Genomic DNA, 17,946 nt, shown 5'->3' with positions numbered 1-17,946 from the left:
TCTGAGAAAGATCACTCCAATGGTAACAAGGAATCCTGTTTGTTTATTGACACTGGCAGTATAACAATGCAGTTCTCCTTTCTTGTACAGCAGGATGCTGCTGGGGCAGGGAGTTTCTTGTTTAGCATCATCTTAAAGTGGATGTAAACCCTCACATAAACCCAGTGAAGTGAACAGCCTCAGAGGATACACAGAGATGAAACAAATCTCACTACATAAGTTTTACATGTATATCTGCGGCCTTCATCTTTATATACTGTTTAGAAAGTGCACGTCCTGTTAGAGCTTTCTCTTCCCGATTCATCTGTGGGTGTGGATTCTTGCCATACACTGCGAGACAGCCGATTGGAGGAAAGGCGCACACACCACCTCTCCATATAGGCAGAAAAAGGACGTAACAATGTAGAGCTGTGCTGTGAATTGACCAGCTCTCTGCTAAACTATTTATAGCACCCTCCCTGACACAAAATTCTGCCTGGTTTTATCACAGTTGATGGAGAACTTGTCAGAAGTTATCATGATGATAACAGAAGAACAGAGCAGGAGACTTAAGGCTTTGAAGAGAGTTAAGAAAACACTGCAGATATATGTGCCCAGCTCAAATTTCATGAAATCAGAACCAACTGCTGCCTTTTCAATTGCACAATTAACTTACCTTCTGTGAAGAGATCTGCTCCTTCGACGAGGAGATCTACTACGCCTAATAGGTGACCGTGATCTTCTTCTTAGAGGTGACCTACTTGAACGCCTTCTCGGAGACCACCGAGGAGGGCTAGTTTCTTTTGTTCTATCATGTCTTGTAAGCCCCTCATCTCTGGCTCGTGATCTAAATAAAAATAACTAATACTTTATGAACAATAAACACAGTTACCAAAAAACTGCAAAAATGGACAACATAGTTATTTTTTCATTTTTTAGGCACAGCTTATTTATGCTTTGTGCATAAATAATTCAGGAAAGAGTAAAATGAAACCTTTTGAGAGAAAATAATGCAAGCTGTCATTGCGGATGTCCTCTTGAGAATGTACATTGCCACAGAACAAGCATGTAGCAAGTAATGTCAAACCTTATTATATGCATATTTGTTGCTTTTAGAAGGAAGCAATGTCAGCCCACATACAGTTGTGCTCATAAGTTTACATACCCTGGCAGAATTTATGATTTCTCGGCTATTTTTCAGAGAATATGAATGATAACACAAAAACATTTCTTTCACTCATGGTTAGTGTTTGGCTGAAGCCATTTATTATCAATCAACTGTATTTACTCTTTTTAAAACATAATGAGAACACAAACTACCCAAATGACCCTGATCAAAAGTTTACATACCCTGGTGATTTTGGCCTGATAACATGCACACACGTTGACACAAAGGGGTTTGAATGGCTATTAAAGGTAACCATCCTCACCTGTGATCTGTTTGCTTGTAATTAGTGTGTGTGTATAAAAGGTCAATGCATTTCTGGACTCGACAGACCCTTACATTTTTCATCCAGTGCTGCACTGATGTTTCTGGATTCTGAGTCATGGGGAAAGCAAAAGAATTGTCAAAGGATCTGCGGGAAAAGGTAGTTGAACTGTATAAAACAGGAAAGGGATATAAAAAAAATATCCAAGGAATTGAGAATGCCAATCAGCAGTGTTCAAACTCTAAATCAAGAAGTGGAAAATGAGGGGTTCTGTTGAAACCAAACCATGGTCAGGTAGACCAACTAAAATTTCAGCCACAACTGCCAGAAAAATTGTTTGGGATGCAAAGAAAAACCCACAAATAAATAACTTCAGGTGAAATACAGGACTCTCTGAAAACATGTGGTGTGGCTGTTTCAAGATGCACAATAAGGAGGCACTTGAAGAAAGATGGGCTGCATGGTCGAGTCACCAGAAGAAAGCCATTACTACGCAAATGCCACAAAGTATCCCACTTACAATACGCCAAACAGCTCAGAGACAAGCCTCAAACCTTCTGGCACTAAGTCATTTGGAGTGATGAGACCAAAATTGAGTTTTTTGGCCACAACCATAAATGCTACATTTGGAGAGGAGTCAAAAGGTACACCATTCCTACTGTGAAACACAGAGGTGGATCGCTGATGTTTTGGGGATGTGTGAGCTACAAAGGCACAGGAAATTTGGTGAAAACTGATGGCAAAATGAATGCATTAAAGTGGGGTTCCCATTTAAAAAAAAAAAAAATTAAAAGTCAGCAGCCCCAAATACTGCAGCTGCTGACTTTTAATCAGACACTTACCTGTCCCAAGGTCCAGCGATGCGGGGGAACGAAGCCCCGCTCGTCCACCCCCCCTCCGCTGGGCAGCGCCGGCATTTTAACTGTGGGCGCCTGGCTGTGGCTTCACAGTCGGCACCCACTGCGCATGTGCGAGCCCAGTCACTGGCCCCGTAATCATCTGGGACCGGTCGCATGTCCCAGATGATTGACAAGAGGGAGGGGGAGAGGCGATCTCCCTTCCTGCGCCGAGGGAAGTGATGTCACCAGCCCAGGCACCGAAGGAGGCAGACTACGAGGGACCCCCTAGCAACAGCCATTTAGAGGTGAGTTAAAAAAAAATAAAAATTTCTCCAAATGTTTGTTTTGTTTTTTTTAAGCACATTACTCTTTTTTTTTGGGGGGGGGGGGGTGGAACTCCACTTTAAGTTATCAAAAAATATTGGAGGAACATTTGCATTCATCAGCCAGGAAGCTGTGCATGGGACGTACTTGGACATTCCAACGTGACAATGATACAAAACACAAGGCCAAGTTGACCTGTCATTGTCTACAGCAGAATAAAGTGAAGGTTCTGGAGTGGCCATTTCAGTCTCCTGACCTCAATATCATTGAGACACTCTGGGGAGATCTCAAATGTGCAAGACAGCCCAAGAATTTACAGGAACTGGAGGCTTTTTGCCAAGGGGAATGGGCAGCTTTACCATCTGAGAAGATAAAGAGCCTCATCCACAAATACCACAAAAGACTTTAAGCTGTCATTGATGTTAAAGGGGGCAATACACGGTATTATGAACTGTGTAAACTTTTGATCAGGGTCATTTGGGTAGCTTCTGTTGCCATTACGATTTAAAAAGAGTAAACGGTTGATTGATAATAAATGGCTTCAGCCAAACACTAACCATGAGTGAAAGAAAAGTTTGTGTATCATCATTCATATTCTCTGAAAAATGGCCAAGAAATCATAAATTCTGCCAGGGTATGTAAACTTATGAGCACAACTGTATCTTTCTTGTACCAGGTTTTCTTTAAAGGAATAATAATGATTATTTTTATTTTTTTTAAATCACATAATTTTACACATAGGGCGTTTTGGAAGCTTCATTTCTAGTCTGTGTCTATGATTTGTATAATAATTTTCACCTCTCCCTCACTCTGTATGGGACCTGTACATTTATTGATGCACTGTATCTAGTGCACCACCAGGCCCACCTACATACTAGCATATTTTTAAATTTGCTAAAAATTTGTGGCAAAAAGGTGAAGATCACCCTGGCGTTCCTACTTTTCAAAGGGGTCATTTTGGGGGTTTTCGAAATGTCTTAGCATTTGTATACATAATGTTTATTTAACACAAGCGCAAGAGAATTTTTTTTTTCCATTTTTGGTCTTTTTCCTTTACTATATAAACTATATATAACTTTATACTGTAAAGAAAAAAGACAAAAACCATAAACAAAAAGCTCTATTTGCCTGAAAAAAAAAAAAAAAAAAGATATAAAAATTTGAGTAAAGTGTTTGCCCTTTTAAAAACTCACCTACACAATCCCACCCCCCACAGATTCTTAGTTATCAAAATTCAACAGCAGCAGCCTCAAGTGTTTGTTTACATCCTGTGGTAAAAGTCTCCCTCTCCTGGATGTGCCTGTGCAATACAACAACCCTACAGACTTCTAGCCGGTAGATGGCCTCACAGAAAGGCTGTGCTGCACAGGTGCATCCTGGAGAGGGAGATTTTCACCTGCTGGATGTACACAATCTCCAAAGGTCACAGTCATCACCCCTCGATAAGTTGGCATCGGGGGAGGTTCGGATAAGTTAGGTCAGGAGCAAGCAAGATACAGTACTGTGCAAAAGTTTTAGGCAGGTATGTAGAAATGCTGTAAAGTAAGAATGCTTTCAAAAATATATATTTTAATTGTTTATTTCTATCAATTTACTAAATGCAAGTTAGCGAACAGAACAAAAATCTAAATAAAATCAATATTTGGTGTGACTATCCTTTGGCTTCAAAACAGCATCAATTCTTATTATAGGTACACTTGCACACAGTTTTTGAAGGAACTCAGCAGGAAGGATGTTCCAAATATCTTGGAGAACTATCCACAGATCTGTGGATGTTGGTTGCCTCAAATCCTTCTCTCTTCATGTAATCCCAGACAGACCTGATGTTGAGATCAGGGCTCTGTGGGGGCCAAACCGTCACTTCCAGGACTCCTTGTTCTTTATGCTGAAGTTAGTTCTTAATGACATTGACTGTATGATGAGGGTCATTGTCCTGCTACAAAATAAATTTGGGGCCAATCACATGCCTCCCTGATGGAGAAGTATCTGCCTATAGTTCTCAGCACTGAGACTACCACTGACAACGCCGATGACCATATACACAATGGTAGGCCAAGGAAAATTAATGCAGCAGAAGAAAGACATGCTTACTTCCCTTCGACATGAGAAGATGGCCAGCAGTGCCATCAGCACAGAACTGGCAGAAACTAATGGAAACCAGTGGGACCCAGGTACACCCATCTACTGTCCAGAGATGTGTGGCCAGAAGTGGTCTTCACGGAAGAATTGCAGCCAAAAAGCCATACCTCCAACGTGGAAACAAGGCTAAGAGACTCAACTATGCACAAACGCATAGGAACTGGGGTTCAGAAAAATGGCAGCAGCTGCTCTGAACTGATAACTTAAAATGTAAAATATTTGGCTGCCACAGGGGGCAGCTTGTTTGCAAAGGGCTGGAGAGCAGTACAATAATGAGTGTCTGCAGGCAACAGTGACGCATGGTGGGGTTTCCTTGCAAGTTTGGGGCTGCATTTCTGCAAATGGAGTTGGAGATTTGAGGGTCAATGGTGTCCTCAATGCTGAGAAATACAGGCATATAATAATTCATCATGTCATACCATCAGGGAGGCTCATGATTGGCCCAAAACTTATTCTGCAGCAGGACAACAACCGCAAACATACAGCCAATGTCATTAAGAACTATCTTCAATAAGGAGTCCTGGAAGTGATGATTTGCCCCCACAGAGCCCTGATCTCAACATCCTCAAGTCTGTGTGGGATTATATGAAGAGACAGAAGGATATGAAGCAGCCTACATCCACAGAAGATCTGTGGTTAGTTCTCCAAGATATTTGGAACATCCTTCCTGCTGGGTTCCTTCAAAAACTCTGTGCAAGTGTACCTAGAAGAAATGATGCTGTTTTGAAGCAAAAGGGTGGTCACACACCAAATATTGATTTAGATTTCTCTTCTGTTCATTTATTTATTATTTTTATCTCATTTTGTTAATCGATAAAACTATTAACACTTCTATTTCTAAACCGATTCGACCAGCCGCTTCAGTTATACTGCGGCAGGTTGGCTCCCCTGCGCGAGCCATCGCAGCTATACGTCGGCTCGCGGGGTCGGGATGGCAGGCGCTCGCGCCCTCTGCACAGCAGGGGTGCCGATGTTCGTGACCGCCGGTCGCGATGACCGCCGGCCACGAGCGATCATGAGCAGGAGACACAGAACAGTGACGAGTGTGTGTAAACACACACTTCCCTGTTCTGTTCTGACAGGAGTGACAGATCATGTGTTTCTATTAGCTAGGAACTATGATAGGTCAATTCCTCTAGTCAGTCCCCTCCCCCTTCAGTTAGAATCACCTCCCAGGGAACATAGTTAACCCCTTCACTGTCAGTGACACTTTTACAGTAATCAATGCACTTCTATAGCATTGATCGCTGTATTAATGCCAATGATCCCAAAAATGTGTCAAAATTGTCCGATGTGTCCGCCATAATGTAGCAATCACGATAAAAATCGCAGATCGCCGCCATTACTAGTAAAAAAAAAGCAAATAATAAAAATGCTATAAATCTGTCCCCTATTTTATAGATACTATAACTCTTGTGTAAACCAATCAATATACGCTTATTGCGATTTTTTTACAAAAAATATGTAGAAGAATACATATCAGCCTAAACTGAGGAAAAAATGTGCTTTTATAAAAAAAAATGGGGATATTATAGCAAAAAGTACAAAATAGTGTTTTTTTCAAAATTGTCGCTCTTTTTTTGTTTCTAGCGCAAAAAAAAAAAAAACGCAGAGGTGATCACATACCACCAAAAAAAAGCTCTATTTGTGGGGGAAAAAAAAGGATGTCAATTTTGTTTGGGTGCAATGCCGCACGACCGCGCAATTGTCAGTTAAAGAGACGCAGTGCCGAATCGCAAAAAGTGCTCTCGTCAGGAAGGGGGTAAATTCTTCCGGGGCTGAAGTGGTTAAAGCCATCTTTATGTACAGCATTTTTTCACACCTGCCTAAAATTTTTGCACAGCATTGTAAGTGCACTTACCCGTTATTTTTAAATAGGGGCAAGACCACAGGCAATACAGGTGACTATTTATTTGCCTTCTGCCAGATTTATTTTGGGTACAGCTTCCAGAGTTCAGTTCCTATTTAACCACTTCCCGTCCAGCGTACAATTATCAGCCAGCGATCGGCTTTACTGTAAAAGCAATCAGAGCGGCTCTACAACCGCCAGATCACTTTTTACAAAAGTCGGAAGGGTAGCTTATCAAACCGATAGGTGTTTCATCAGCTGCCTTGGAGGGCAGAGGAAGGATCAGGGGTCTAAAAGACCCCTGATATTTGCATAAAGAGGCTCTGTCACTGCCCAAGCTATCACAAGGGATATTGTTCATCCCTTGTGATAGCAATACTATTAAAAAAATAAATAGATAAATAAACAAAAGCTCCCCTGCCACTACCCCAAGCAGAGACAATATACATCTGGCCACTCTAACAATTCTGAACCCAAAGGTGCCCAGAGCGGAGGCCTTACACATTCATTCTCAGTTCAGCATGGTTCCATAATCTCCTTCACCCACTCAGCTATCCTAAAGAGCCAGTAGGAAAAGGGAAATTGTATTGGATTAGGATATAAAGTGGTCTCCTCCAGACAGATTAACAGACATATTATATTGTTTATTGAAAAATAGAAAAAGACAATAGAAACTTTAAGATTAAAAAATAGGGGAGTGACACACACATGCCCCTGGACAGAAAAACCAATGGTGTGTATACAACATTTCGTACAGATATATTACATAGGAGGAATCCAACATGTTTCGCGGTATATGTATCCGCTTCTTCAGGGCTTGCTTTCTTTGTAGCTATCTCGAAATCTTAAAACAGTCCAGGGTATCCAGTTTAAGGGGTGACCAGAACAGGAACCACAACACGGGTGAAGACCATACAACCAGAAAGACAACCTCAATGTACTATGGATAAGACATATCCTTTACTTATATCACAAGGACAGACAGAACTCAATAGGGGGTTTGACTCGCACAACACACATCCAAGGAGGGTCCATTACGATAAACTGTTAAGCCTGCACAACAGCATAGTTCTATGCTGTTGTACAGGATATTTGGGAGTAGGGCGAAACAACTAAACAATTATTGGAAAACTAATCGATTATGAAATTAATCGATTAGTATTTTCATAATCGATTAATCGGCCAGTAACATAATGGGGTTAAAAAAAACTAAAATTAGCCCTTTAGAGTACAAAAAGAGCAAATAATCGCTACTGTAAATATTACTTTCACTGTTGCACAGTAAAAAAAAAAAAATGAACCCCTTACAGTAGCAATTATTTGCTTTTTTTTTTTTTTTTTTACTATAAAGTAGGGCTGGGAGATTTTCTAAAAAAAAAGAAAAAAAAAAAAAAATCTTCGATTCTCTTAAAAAAAAAAAAACTCGATTCACGATTTGAATCGAGTTTTTTTTTTTCTTTGGAAACCGCGCCGGTCCTGAGGCGCTGCAGGCATGAGCTTTTAGGCAGGGCCGCGGCTTCAGCCTAGTCCGCGGCGTCCGGCCTCGCGGACTAGGCCGAAGCTGCGGCCTCATCTAAAAACTCCTTGCCGCCAGCTCCTCAGGACTGGCGTGGTGTCAGCGCCGGTCCTGAGGCACTGCGGGCATGAGTTTTTAGGCGAGGCTGCGGCTTTGGCATAGTCCGCGGCGTCCGGCCAAAGCCGCGGACTAGGCCGAAGCTGCGGCCTCGCCTAAAAACTCATGCCCACAGCACCTCAGGACCAGCATGCTGAAAAAAAAAAAATCTAAAAAAATCGATTTGCTTAAATTTTGAATCGATTTGACCTCTCAACTCGATTCAAGATTTAAATTGATTTTTTCCCCAGCCCTACTATAAAGGGCCATTTTTTTTTAACCTCATTATGTTACTAAACGTCTTAGGCCTGGTTCCCATCCATGTGTTTTTTGGTGCTTTTTGCAGAAACGCACCACAGTTCATTTAACGTTCATATCTATGCTCTTTTCAACTGCTGCGTATTTGGAAAGGATGAAGGACTTTTTTCAACGCAAAACTGTGTTTTTTTGGTTCAATATACTTCAATGGACAAGCTACAGAAAGCATGTAGTGCGTTTTTGCAGCAATTTGTTTTTTTTTTAATTTGCCCAACAACAAATTTGGCCAAAAAAAGGGCATTAAAAAAAAAAAAAAAGGAAAAATGCAAAACGCAGCAAAATCATGTGCGCAAAAAATCAAAACGCACAGCAAAAAGCACTGCAGAAACAGATCAAAAGCAAACTGCAAGCTGGCTATACACGGATCAATTTTCAGACGAGAATATTCAAATGAAAAATCTTTGTAGATTCGTTGAATGAAAGAATGTTGTTTGAAATTTTCACTTGCTTTTAACATTCATTCGGTTTTAAAACGAATGTAATTTCTAAACAAAAACCACATACACTGTCTGAAAATTTCTTTCACCAAGAAGTTTTCTATTATTTCTTAATTTTCCCATCACTGTGGTTGAAAACAAACATCGATTTGACCCCACTAATGATTAGAAAATCGAATGAACGTTCTTAAAATTAATTTTTTTTTTTTTTTTTTTAAGGAAGACGTTGTTTTTCTATGGCCAGCATATAATGTTACAGTTCTGTTTGAAAATCTGCAAAACAGTCTAACTTTTTTTCTTTTAAAAAAATTTGATCTGAGTCTGATGATATTTACTAGATTCAACCTCTAATAGTACATACAGTATATCTCTTCTGTCTGTTATTCTCAGAGTGGATTAGAGATTTTACTCCCTAACCATATAGTTGGTTATTTATATTTACCACTGCACAGAAATATTTAAGAATAAATTCCCTTTTTTTAAAAACTTTACATATTTAACTAAATTATACACAAAACTTAAGGTTATTAGCCCATTAATCGATTAATCGAAACAATAATCGGCCAACTAATCGATTAAGAAAATAATCGTTAGTTGCAGCCCTATTTGGGAGACCCAGAACACTTCCACACTGGGCGAATCCCACTGAAGGACATTTTCCCTTCTTTATATTTTTACATGGGGGAATCCTACGTGATACCTGTTTACAATACTTTTCGGGATGGACTTGACAATTTATCACAATGGATCCTCCTTGGATGTGTGTTTTGCGAGTCCAACCCATTATAGAGTTTGGTCTGTGCTTTTGATATAAGTAAAGGATATGTCTTAGCCAAAGTTCATTGAGGTTGTCCCTCTGGTTATATGGTCTTCACCCGTGTTGTGGTTCCTGTTCTGGTCTCCCTCTAATCTGGATACCCTGGACGGTTTTAAGATTTTGAGATCGCTACAAAGAAAGCAAGACCTGAAGAAGCGGACACATATACCTCAAAACATGTTGGCTACTTCTATGTAATGAAGGGATGAAAAGGTGGGACTTTGAATGAGGATGGGGGGCCGACTACATCCCATCCTCCATCCCGTTAAGTATTATAGAAAGGTATTTGAATGGGTGGGCGGGGTTTCCCTCACTGCTCGTCAGCGTCATGCCTGACTGTCAGCTGGTCGGCGCCTCTGAGACGCCTATTTATTAGCTGGCATGTTTAACCACCTGAGCAGCGGGGATTTCTGGTTGGCGCCCATGGCTGGACACGCTGGGTTTGGCGGCCAGGCATCTGGTGTGTCCCCCGCTCCCCTTCCTGCCTAGTAGCATGACGTTGGGGGACGGTCTGGGTTGGCTATCCCTGCTGGGGCTTCCCCCCTTACTGCTACCTGCACCTGCACCTTCCACTCTTCCCCTTATCACATCGTTTCCTTTGGCACATTGGCCCAATCTCACCTGCACCAGGTAATTCACCCTTTACCTTTTACTTCCTTTTACCACATCCAGTTTCATCCCCCTCTCCCATTCCTCTTCCACCCCCCCCCCTCGTCTCTTGTCTTTTCTCTCATTTTCCTCTTTTTTTTCTTTTCATTATTCTTTATTTCTTTGTTCCCCTTCAGCACTTTACCCCTTTACCTCACCTAGTTCCCACTCTTTTCACTTCCTGCTCCACCTTATGTTTCACTTACACCCTCCTTCATTCCCTGTGCACTACATCCACTAGCCCTCCCTCCTTTAGCAGGTCCCTACATTGGGGCTAGTTTATTTCTTTTTCCCTCTTTCACCCATTCTTCATCCTCACTTTTCCACTTGTACCATAGGGATGCTGTCGCTGCGGGTTTATGCTGCCTGGACAGGTCCCCTCAGCTCCGGGACTGACATTAGTGGCCGAGTTGACTTGCAGGGCTGTGCTCCCCCCTCTGTGCAATCACACGCATGTAAGTAGTAAGTACAAATGCATGGATGTGTGAGGGGATGTTGCACATTCCCTGCATTTGCCCACCCACTTTTCTGAATATGACAATGTCCCCACCATTACTTTTATCTTCTCAGATGTTTATTACGGTCTTGCTCCTGACGAGTGACTTAAAGGTCCCGAAAGGCGTAGAGCTAACAACTACCGTTACAACCACCCATTCATGAATTCACTACGGCCGTTCTTCTCCACCAAGTATTATTTCTCCTTTTTTCCTAATGTGATGCTTTAATGCATCCTTTTACAGATTTCAGTATTATCTACACTGCAATTAATCACGTCCTTATGTGACCCGTGCAACTGTAAAATACTGCCTTACATTTTCTACTAGAGTCCAGATGCAAGTTTTTTTTTAATTATTTTCCAACTTATCTTATCTCCACTATTATTTCTAATGACGCTTTAATGCGCTAGCTACTTTTATGAGTATTTCTACAATACAATTAATCATGTTATTACGTGACCTGTGTATCTGTAAAATACTGTTTTATAATATGATAATGTATCTATATGTGATGATTCATCTTGAAACAATGACATACTATATGCAATGTATTTTCAATCTATGTTCTAAAAAAATTGACTCATTTAATAAACCACTTCTTAATTCATTTCTTTACTGCATCCGTGTGCTTCACTCAAAGTCCCGCCCCTTCAAATACCTTTCTATAATACTTCTATGTAATATATCTGTACGAAATGTTGTATACACACCATTGGTTTTATGTATAGGGGCATGTGTCACTCCCCTATTTTTTCATCTTAATGTTTCTATTGTCTATTTTTCAATAAACAATATAATATTAATATGACTTATCTGTCTGGAGGAGACCACTTAATGCCCTAATCCAATACAATTTCCCTTTTCCTACTATTTCAATTAAGGGTTGGCACTCTCCATGACAGTAATTTATATGGGCCTGACACTATAGATTCTCACTTTATCCTAAAGAGCCTCTGTATCTTCTAATGATGCTGGTCCCTGGTCTCAAAGAGGAACTAGGTGAGCCCAGGGACTAGGACGACGGCCTCTGCACTACCACTGCAGATCAGTAAATAGAACTGACTGAACATCTCTACACCTGTGCAGATTCCTTTCTACAGACAGGACAATCTGTTCATTTTATTTCATCCTTTTACTGCTCAACTGTAAATGTGTGGCAGTGATGGGGTTAATAATGTCAACCATTTCATTGGAAACCACCTACAGTTGTCACCAACCAAATGCTTCCCTCCATCCGCAAAGTAGTCTACAGCTCCCTTCTGGAAATCAGACTGATCTCCAGAAGATGCTGTAGCTGCAAACATAGGACTTTAACCACTTCAGCCCCGGAAGATTTGGCTGCTCAATGACCAGACAATTTTTTGCGATACGGCACTGCGTCACTTTAACTGACAATTGCGCGGTCATGCGACGCTGTAGTAACACTGTACTACTATTGGGAGGTGATGAGTACTTTTTTTTATTTTTGCACACTATGATTGCTTTTAACAGTGAATATCACTGTTATAAACAACCATTTTTACTGAATGAAATCCATTCATTGAGTGTTTACTATTGTGATTAGCCACAGCTAATCACATGGTACAGATGGGCTGTGATTGGCCCTGTCTGTACCATGTAATCACTGAGACTAATACACTATAAACACTATAGTACACAATGAATGGCATGAATGGAAGCCATCCATTGTGTACAATTATCATGTGATCTGCTGTGGCTGGTCACCGCGATCACATGGTATTGGCAAAGGGCTGGTACACTGATCTGTTAGCTCTGCAGCACAGCCCGTGGGGAGGATGTCATATGTCAAATCGTTAAGCTTAGCTGGTAAATTTATATAGATGGGAGCAGTCACATTTGCTCATTGGACTGCTCTCATGTAGGATGTGTATCCTGTTGCCCAGTTCTCAATTAAAGAAGATATGTGAAGTTCTTTAATTCTACCCAAAATCAAAATTTTCAGTCAGGTGTTCTTTGGAGCAGCATTTCTCAACTCCAGTCCTCAAGGCGCCTCAACAGGTCATGTTTTCAGGATTTCCCTCAGATGAAACAGTTGTGGTAATTACTAAGGCAGTGAAACTGATCAAATTACCTGTGCAAAATAATGGGAAGCCTGAAAACATGATCTGTTGGGGCGCCTTGAGGAGTGGAGTTGAGAAACACTGCTTTGGAGTATCAGAAAACCACATCCTCACTTCCCTCAGTGGGTCTGCATGGAGGATCAACAGCCACTGAAGGACCAATGATATCCAATTAACAGGTACAATTCAGTATGGACTGAACTGCATCTGCTGGTTGGGTGACATCACTTCCCTGGTGTCTCTTCAGGGACTGCCAAGTTTATCCTGGAATAGCATATCATATACTACTCTGTAAAGTGTCCAGTGTCAAGTTAAATTGTCATTCACCACTTTCATAAATGTAACCAAAGCATAAATTTGTTTACCTAGGTGAAGACAAGCGCCTTCTCTCTGGTTCCCATCTTTTCCTTTCTATAGATTTGCTCTTTGCTCTCCTTGGAGAGGACTGTGTTCGAGAGGGTGATGGTTTCGTTTTCCTATCATGAGGAGGTGGGGATCTATTATACATTAAAGTCCAATCACGCTGATTAGGAGTTAGACTCCTTGAATTTTGGGCTGGTCGGCGTACTGGTGAGCGGTTTTCCTTGCCAGAAGAGGCATCTTTTGAAGGTGACTTGGGAAGGAGCTTCTTTTCCTTCTCGGACTCAGACCTTCTGGGTTTGTGCTCTTTAGACTTTGACCTCCTCTCTTTGGATTTGCTTCGCCTTGGCAAAGGAGATTTAGACTTCCTACTACGATCTTTTACTCTGTTTTCAGTAGCTACAGGCGATTTCTTCTTGTCTCTTGTTTTGACTCTATCCTCAGGGGGGGACTTAGACCTAATATTTTTTTCAGCGGATTGCCTTCGCAACGCTGGTGACTTTTTTGGCTGCTCCTGGGATCGATTCCTTTTAGAGGGACTTTTAGATTTTCGCCGTTCCTTGGACCTACTCCTAGGTGGTTTTTCTTTAACAGCTTCAGAGTTAGCTTTAGGTTTTTTCTTTTCTGTCCTGTGCTTGGTCTTCTCTTTGGACTTGCTCCTAGACCTTTTTTTAGAAGTATTTTTTGAGTAAAGATCCTGTTTTGCTTTTAGGTTTGACTTGGTGGAGACTCTTTTGCCATTGCGAATTTTTTCATTAATAATCTCTCCTTCTTCAGACCCTGAATTGTACCCCTGCAATATCAAGCCCATGCCAGAATGCACTTTACCTTCCATTAACTCGTTATCAAGCTCTGCTTTAATCAAAGCTCTTTGCTTTTCAAGGTCCTCCAGCAATGCAAAGTCTTCAAGCTCTGCTCTTTTTAAGGGTAAAATGTCATCTTTGCCATCATCATTTTTCCGTTTATGCTTCTTATGCTTATGTTTATGTTTGTGTTTTTTATCTTTGTCCTCTTCAGGAGAGTGTTTGTGTTTTTTATGCTTGCTCCGATGCTTGTGTTTCTTTTTCTTGTGTTTATTGTGCTTAATAATTTGAACAATCTGAGGCTGATCTTCTTCTGATACTTCACCATTTTCATCAACGCTTCTTTCAGATATATCACCATCTTCCATTCTGTAAGGCAAGATCAACACATCTCAGTTACATTACCGCTAAACAAGTTAAAAGCTTAAAAAACTGCTCTTACAACTTAAAACTGCTGTTAAAAAATATCAAAGTAATTGTAAAGCATTATATATATAATTTTTTTTAAACAAACATGTTCTACTCACCTGCACCCCCCACCACCACCACCACCGAGTGACCCCATATCGGTCAGTTTTTCAACCCATTGTCCTCTATTATGGGGCGGCGGATGTCTGCAGACACCGCCAGGCATCAGACCCAACAAAATTAGCTGAAAACATACGTATGGCGATACGTTCGCCATCCATCCAGCGGGTTGGATGACAATCGGATGGAAATGCAGTCCATTTCTATCCGACTGCCCCATAGAGGAAAGCGGGCTCTGTCCTTGTCTGCTCTGCATAGCGGAGTGGACACGGACCTGTCATTTGCCTGCTCAGCAGGGATCAGCGGAGAGATCCCCACTGAGCAGGCGAATTCCACTCAGACGGATCCACCCCATGTGAAAGGGGCCAAAGACACACAAAGCGGGGCTCGGCCCCGCCCCTTCCTTATTGTCTCTGATTGACAGCAGCGGGAGCCAAGCAGGAGCAAGAGAACTGGGAGAGCCTCGGCTCTAGTGCACATGGCTGGATTGAGATGGAGCTCAGGTAAGTGTTGGGGGGCTGCAGTGAGAGCTGTATGTAGAAGGTTTTTTACCTTAGAGCATGGAATGTAGTAAGGTTAAAAAAACAAAAACACTATCTGCCTTTACAACCACTTTAATTAAATTTCATGGTTATGTACAAATAGCATGTATAACCACAAAAGTTACAATGAGAAGGGAGCAAAGCAATCAAAAAAGCCTTACTCTAATCAGTACAGGGTATTCACATGTCTTATTCCATCACACGTCAAAAATAAGAGGATTATTTCATCTTTCAAGACAGTGAGCACAGCCATGCAAATCACCCCATCAGATGCTTATCAAACGCTGCTGGTGTGTAGTACAAATATAACCGAATATTAAAAATCCATTTATTCCAAACTTCATACAGCCGTTTCAGGCTTTTTGGCCATCATAAGTGCAGTGTATGGAAACTATGGCTTTTAAAGGCAGGGTTTGGGACCCAACAAGACATTATAACTATACAGATTACAGTGGGAAGGACAGTCCCCCTAAATCAGCACGCAGCACAGTAACTCTCTTATTCCATCACATATCCCATAAAGAAAATGTATTCTTACATCTAATTTTTCCAAACTGCTGTATGCAGTTATTAGACTATATTTGCACTATACCCCAGCAGTTCTGAATGTGCATCTGGTTTTATTGCGATGCAATGCAATGATTTGCATGGCCCTGCCCGCTGCTCTGAAATGCGAAATAATCTTATTTTTTGGGATATGTGATGGAATGAGACATGTTAATATCTTCACCATGTTTAAAGAATGCTTTACGGTGCTATGTACAAACCTGCAAGAATTAAAGGGAACTGGGTAAAGCATAAAAAAGGTATCTGGATTAAAATAAAAATAGCGTATCCAATGGCATTGGTTTAACACTTTTACAGCCAGGTCTGTAATCATACAGACCTGACAGCATGGGACTTTACACAAGTGTATGTCTGAAAAGCTGACTGACAGCTGTCAGATGGAAGCAATCCGGTGGCTATGCAGGCACCTGATTGCTTTCAACCCCTCCCTGGAAAAAGAAGACTAAAATACTTATGACAATAGTAAAGTTTATATAAAGCCAAATGTTTTTTCAGTTTTCATATAGTAAGGAAAGGTTACAATATCTGTCAAATTTTTAAGTAAATATGCCCTCTTTTTGCCACAGTGACAATTAAGTTTCTACTAAAATAAATGTGGAGTGTAAAGCTGGCCATAGATGGATTGTTTCATTTGACCAGCCAGCTGATCAAAAAAAAAATTTAAAAAATACACATTATTACACATTACAGGTGGATGAAGGAATCCTCCACGTTGTGCTACTGTATTCTAACAACAGGACTCCATCACTGTCAGAATACAATGATCAGCTCTGCAGCCGCTGATTGGAAATTTTCCAACATTACAGTTCAAAAGAAGCCAGTTGTTAGACTGACTCTTCTCTAGCGGGAGCAGCCATAGATGGATCGAAATTCAGCTGATCCCTGCTGAATCTTAAAAAAAAAATTGAATGATTTTCATTTATGCGTACCGTTTTCGTATGAGAAGCATCAGATACGAAAGACTGCGCATGATCAGAAACAATAAAAAAAGAAAAAGCCTTTGTCATACGAGAATTTTCGTACATTATTTCTATCTTCAGTTACAACTTGCTGTGAAACAGAGAAGAACCAGCTGATCAATCGCCCAATTTTTTGTCAAAGTGTGTACAGGGTTTTAGGCCCCTTTCAGACGAGCAATCCGATCTGATCAGACCCTCCAGTTACTTCTATGGAGCAGTGGATGTCATCAGACACATGCCCGCAGACACCCACCACCATGCGATCCTGTCTGCCAAAAACAGAAGAATGGTGGTCCTATTCTCCATCCGTCTGTCAGATTGGATGGAAACGGCGAGGCGGTCCATTTCCATTCCATTGCCCCACAGAGGAGAGTGGGACTGTGTCTGCTTTGCATAGCAGATATGTATTCTGCATAGCAGAGCAGACACGGACCCGCCATCCGTCTGGTGCTCAGCAGGGATCATCGGATAGGTCCCCTGCTGAGAAAGCAGATTCCGCCTCATGGCGGCTCCCGTATGAAAGGGGCCTTAGTGTAAAAATCACAAACTACCACCATTTTATTTTTCAGTCTCTGCTTTTAGAAAATATATGCTTGGGGATTTTAACTTTGGGTCTAAAATGTGTATTTTAACACCTGTACAAAAAAAAAAAAAAAGGGGGGTGTGTGAAAGAGCAGGGTGGAATTTAATGTTTACTAGTGATTTAAATAACTAGTAAAAAGCCTTGATTTAAATCAACTCAATTTAAATCATAATTTTTAAAGCGCAACTGTCATCTCTGTCCTGCAGCGGCTCCTCCTCTGACCCGCTGTTGACAGTCCCATTCACTATAAAGGCACGGCTGGTGATGCGGCAGTGACACAACAAGGTGAGAGACATGGTGGCAGCAGGTAAGTGAATGCCCGCCAACAGGCGCTGCCATGATGGATCTGAGATGACAGGTGCTCCTTAAAAAGGAGTAAGTAACTCTTGCTAGTAGTTAAAATCTTTAAATATTTGCAAACAAAATGAAGGTCTCCTATTTAGAATAATAAGTTGTCAGGTTTTTAAAACAGCGATATCAGAACTTGTTCAATCATACAGTTTGTAGTGTACATAGATTTGCAAAACAATGAGATAAAGGGATATTCCTGAACTTTGTTTTATCTCATGGTTACTGTGAAATTGTGTGAATGCATCAATGCAGTGCATGTTATCTCAGCTTGCAGAGCTTGGAT

At 41.1% G+C, this 17,946-nt stretch overlaps 1 protein-coding gene across 5 annotated transcripts in view; it reads right to left on the bottom strand.

Annotated features, from left to right (window-relative positions):
* Window positions 1-17,946, bottom strand: part of PRP4K (pre-mRNA processing factor kinase PRP4K) — a 78,055-nt gene that overhangs the window by 39,812 nt on the left and 20,297 nt on the right. For all 5 annotated transcript variants that reach the window (XR_012244479.1, XR_012244480.1, XR_012244481.1 and 2 more), the window contains exons 2-3: window positions 13,336-14,502; window positions 656-826 (exon numbers count right to left, since the gene is read on the bottom strand). Coding sequence is in view for 1 of the 5 variants with exons in the window: in XM_073630983.1 (XP_073487084.1) it covers window positions 656-826; window positions 13,336-14,502 (1,338 nt within the window). In the remaining 4 variants the exon portion in view is untranslated. The remainder of the gene's footprint in view (window positions 1-655; window positions 827-13,335; window positions 14,503-17,946) is intronic.

The sequence above is a fragment of the Aquarana catesbeiana genome, linkage group LG05, assembly GCF_042186555.1.
Source record: "Aquarana catesbeiana isolate 2022-GZ linkage group LG05, ASM4218655v1, whole genome shotgun sequence".
Classification (NCBI taxonomy): Eukaryota; Metazoa; Chordata; class Amphibia; order Anura; family Ranidae; genus Aquarana; species Aquarana catesbeiana.
Note: the sequence above shows the minus strand (reverse complement) of the source record. Positions and strands in the feature narration are given on the sequence as shown.